The 5,000-nt window shown below is 36.3% G+C and overlaps 2 protein-coding genes across 2 annotated transcripts in view; one reads left to right on the top strand and one right to left on the bottom strand.

Moving 5' to 3' along the window:
* Positions 1–2,250: 2,250 nt before the first annotated feature.
* On the top strand, positions 2,251–3,958 carry LOC111343365 (uncharacterized). Its single transcript, XM_022950533.2, has one exon. The coding sequence runs from the start codon at positions 2,421–2,423 to the stop codon at positions 3,750–3,752; it is 1,332 nt and encodes a 443-aa protein (XP_022806268.2). The 5' UTR covers positions 2,251–2,420; the 3' UTR covers positions 3,753–3,958.
* Positions 3,959–4,472: 514 nt separating this feature from the next.
* The window catches only part of LOC148725534 (uncharacterized), a 2,783-nt gene continuing 2,255 nt past the window's right edge, over positions 4,473–5,000 (bottom strand). Inside the window, exon 2 of the mRNA XM_088730615.1 lies at positions 4,473–5,000. This exon is cut by the window's right edge and continues 1,272 nt beyond it. The gene's annotated coding sequence lies outside the window, so the exon portion shown is untranslated.

Genomic DNA, 5,000 nt, shown 5'->3' with positions numbered 1-5,000 from the left:
ACTAATGTGAACAGTTTTAAGGTGCATATTACGACTATCTTTTTAAAAATTTTTATCGGTGAGCAATTTTATATTCAGTTCTATTCTCAGTTTGACATATTATATTGTTTAAGTTAATTTTTAATTTAATCAAAAGTGTAATGCGCTTTTGATCATTGTATGCAAAGAGCGCACTATAAATTGATAAATTATTATTATTACTATTATAGGGAGGTGTGGGTTATGTAACAATATTGAAATCTACTAGTTGTTGAATTGAAAAAAGTTCTCACCTCCCTGCATTTCCACTTCTCAAATGAATTTTATTGTATTAAGACTGCCATAAAGTGACATGAAAACATGCCGACTTGAGTTTATTTCACGCATAATTAGTTGCGCGACGAACAAATTTTTATCGGCACGTGTGTATTCAAAACCTTGATTGCGACAAAAATAATCAATGGATTTCCGGTGCATCAGTAACAAATTTCCAGTTAACACGAGCTTGAGCTGAAGAGAATTTTCCCGTTTTAAGTGACTTGTTAGGCCCAGGAGAACCGGAGATATTGATTTTTTTTTGGAGAAATCAACAAATCAACAAATCAACAAATCAACATGGCGCTGAACGATCGCTCACACAAAATGTGGCCACGAATTTGCATTCTGTCAAGTATGAAATGTTGTGAACTCTAGAGCCATTTTTGTACAAATTTCCTTCGCTTTTAAGGTGCAGGTTATCCACCAGTGCGGGTAATCTGTTGGCTTTTTTTTTTTGCTGCATGCAGAAACTATGGTAATAAAGTTATGTGTTAAAAACAACTTAGTAACACAACCAACACACCTAAACTTGAAAATGAAGAAAATCTCTTAAAATTTGTAATATCTCAGCAGTCTGTTGGACAGCAATTTATGTAAAGTTTGACTGCAACCAAGTTTGTCGGCAAGAAAATTTAAACTTGAAAGATCCCATGATATAACCCATATTTCCTAATTACCTTGACTTAATTATTGAAAGAGTTATAATAATGAATGTTGAAAATTGTTGCTTGCCACTTCTTCCCCTCTAGTTTCCCCAAGCCCAAATACATTATTTTTACCCTTTGATTTCTAATTGCTCTTGTACCTTTTGGGTAAATCTCTTGGAACTCTTGGGTTAAAGGCTGCAGAAATGTCAAGAAATCTGGCTTATTAAATCCAAACCACAATCCAAGGAAAATTTTATTGTGCCTTGCAAACCTAGAAAAAATTAACAATGAGTTTACATTACAAACAATTTAACAGACAGTAGCTAGAGATTATTAGATTAACATTTCTTCCTTTGCCTCTCCCAACCATAAAAATGAAACTGAACAAGAAAACTGACTGGCTCAGTATTACTCAGAAGTAAAATTAGTACATACAGCACTAATTTTACCTTGAAATAATTTTAGTCACACCCTTAAAGTGCTTGTAGTTCAACTGTACCTGCAGTTTGGTGGAAGTTCATTCACAACAAGGTAAACTGGCCAAATACTAAACTTTGAAGACCTGAAAAGGGTCACCCCATCAGTATTGATCAGGAAGCTTATGTCGATTTCACACTTATTTTTCTCAGCTGGGGCTCTCTTAAAATATCCATCATTGCCAAAATGTTTTTGGTAGAGCAGGCCATCCTAGATGTCTTCAATAGCATTTGAATTGCTCTTACGTCTTGAAATTGGATACTTAGAAGATCAAGAAAGCCAGTTTCTACAAAAGGGAATGTCAACAATGTTAGTCCAAGAATGAAAGGAAAGGATTGTTTTCCTTTTTCTTTCCATAAGAATTTTGCTAGGAGGAAGCAAATTTAAATAAGAATTAAGGGCCCAAAAAAGGTCCATCTGCTTTAACTTCTTTGAGGATGTTAATTCTTTGTACATTCCCACACTGGCATTAGACATGTTTCCACTCTATTGAAATAAAAAATATAATTATTCATTTGAAATGGAATGAGTTTTCATAAGAATATACCGTTTTTATTCGCCTATAAGCCGAGACCCTAAACTTCTTCATGTCAGCAGCTGTTGCATTGAAATAAAAAATAAACACAAAACATTCGGCTATAAGCCGAGACCTAATAATTGCAAAGTACTCCACGCGTGTCGTTAACTGAGATCAATTAACATAAACCGAAAACAAAAGGAGCTTCCCTCTCGGGAAACATGCAAAGAAAAAGTAGGTTATTTTACTCAGTTGTTATTGGTCGTTTAATTGAAAGTAACAACAAATCACAGATAAGTTGAATTTAATGTGTAAGGCCCGGTTCAAACGTCGAACTTTACATGTGCCGAACCTAATAGCAATTCGGGTCGACTCGAATAATTAGGTTCGGCAGTTGATTCAAACGTCGAACCTAAATATGTCGAACTTAATTGAGAAACTGAACATGACTCTACTGCGGTCAGCGGTTATTGCTTACCAAAATGGCGGAAAAAAATGTGGCAAATACAAATGCTGGAAATGAAGAGCTTGTTTTTCTTGCAAATGCGATCAAGGAGGGTAGAAAAAGGCGACTTAAGATGCAGTTGGCATTAAACAACCTTGCTGCCAGGAGAAGACGAGTTTTGAATTTGGCTTGCCTTGTATTATTGCTTATTTCCCATAGGAACGTCACAGTTCCTCGTCCAGTTCGTTCGTGTCGTCAGCTAAAAAGAAATTCTGGCTGGTGGCAAAATGTTTGCAACATCTATTCAGACGCAAGATTCAAAAAAACCTTCAGAGTATCTTGGGGGACATTTAATTTCATCCTGAGACGTATTGAACCCTTCCTTATTCGGCAAACTGTGACGGAAGAACCGATATCACCAGCGCTGAGGCTTGCTATTTGTCTGTATAGACTAAGCCGAGGAGATTATTTCTATACCATCGCCGAAATGTCTGGACTAGGCGTCTCCACAATTTCCTCAATTTGTCAGGAAGTCTGTCAAGTCTTGGTGGACCATTTATGGAACGAGAATGTGTCAAGTCACATGCCCCAAACTGAAGAAGAGTTTAAACAAAAAATTCTTGACATGGAAGAATTCTGGCAATTTCCATGCTGTTGGACAGCATCGGATGGCTGCCATATTCCTATGAAATGCCCGCCTGGAGGACTTCAGTCATGCAAAGAGTACCATAACTTTAAAAATTTCTATTCCATTGTACTGATGGCAATGGTAGACTCACATTACAGATTTGTGTGGGGTAGCTGCGGGTTTCCAGGAAATTCTCACGACGCAGTTATTTTTAGATCAACCGACCTTTGGACCCGTATCCAAGAAGGCCTCATTCCAGTAATTGGAAAAACTGTAGGAGATGTTACTGTTCCACCACTTGTAGTGGGGGACTCTGCATTCCCTCTACGAACATGGTTGATGAAACCATATACTAATGCAATTCTGACCCCCAAGCAACGTTACTTTAATTACCGCTTAAGCAGAGCTCGCATGGTTACAGAGGGTGCTTATGGGCAGCTCAAGGGTAGGTGGAGGGTCCTACTCCGAAAGAGTGAAAGCAGTCAAGATAATGTCCGCTTAACAACATTGGCATGTATGGTTCTCCACAATATATGCATTGCACGAGGAGATGCCATTTCAAAAAAGCTTGATTTGAGTTTGGATGCAAATGGTCAAAAGAGAAATCGTGAGGAAATAAGAAAACTGTTGCAGATGAGAAATTGTTCAAGCATCAGAGATGTGTCACTGGAGGCAAAAAAAGTAAGGAATGCACTATGTGAAAAACTATGGCTTGAGAAGGAAACTGGCAAAGTCTGTTAATTCAGTACTGATACATTTACTATTTTCACCAAATTATTTTTCATATGATTGTATCAAGTGCAAGATTTTATTAGCCTGCAGCGCAGACAAACTAAAAAGCTGTTTCTTTTTTTCGTTGTTGTTGTTGCTGTTTAATACATGTCTGGCTGCCTTGCAGGCTATACATTCAATCTGATCAGCAGCACTGACAGAGACACCACATGAAAGTCAGCCATGTTCAGTAAAAAAGAACTGTTGATGATAATACTAGGTTGTTTATAGTTAGATCTTGTGTTTTCCGTTGGTTATATTGTGGTAGAGCATATGTGGTCTATGTGCAGTGAAATTGATTTTGATGTTAATTTGATGGTGGCAATTTTGTTGTTATAAGTTATTTTGGGTCTCACATTTTAAGTATTGGAATAATTGGATAAACTTTGCATTATTCCCTTTATATGGGTGCCCACTAAGATCTTCAATCTTGGAGAAAAATGTTGAGCCACTTCACAAAAATTACTGCTTGTTGAGGGTACCAAAGGAAAAGTTTCATCCCCTCTTCGATTTCATTGTTGTCAAGATCAAATTTTTTCTTCACAGTGTCAATCCAGTCATAAAAAGGTTGTGAGAATTAAGGAAGTGATCAGCAAATAGACATCCCCTTGAATAATTAAAAATTCTCCCAACTAATACTAAAGGAAACAAAGAGACCAGTAAGGAGAACTTGTCCATTGACTATGCAGCTTAAATGGTAAATTGCTTTTAATTGCATTTATGTTCTGAAACAACAATGAAAGATGACTTTCATAAATTTAATATTAATAGAAAAATAAAGTTTAAACATTCAATTTTTATGTACTGCAAATATTGTTGAAAAAAAAAACATTCAACATATAATTATTTTACTTCTGATATACACACATTTTCCTTGTAGTTTATTCATGTTAAATAAAACTCCTTTGATTGTTATGTATATTTTGCAATTGCCCTACAGCAGATATACCGTCTTTTCTCAATTAAAAACCCCTGGCATTTACCTTTTTGAAACATTGTGGACCTAGGGTTTATTTGACCCCCGAAGCTTGCTTGAGCTCTTTATTCATGAAGTTCTGGTTATTTCTTCATAAATTTTGTATGGCTTTATAATGGGGCACGGGTAACATTTGTACAGACATAAATTGTTACATTACATCTGCACCTTGTTTAACCTCTAATAGATACTTCAGGGGTTTATTTAAAACTCCACCTTGGAGACCAGGCATTTACTGAAAG

This window comes from Stylophora pistillata, chromosome 8, assembly GCF_964205215.1.
Source record: "Stylophora pistillata chromosome 8, jaStyPist1.2, whole genome shotgun sequence".
NCBI lineage: Eukaryota > Metazoa > Cnidaria > Anthozoa > Scleractinia > Pocilloporidae > Stylophora > Stylophora pistillata.
This window is presented reverse-complemented; position numbering and strand designations above follow the sequence as displayed.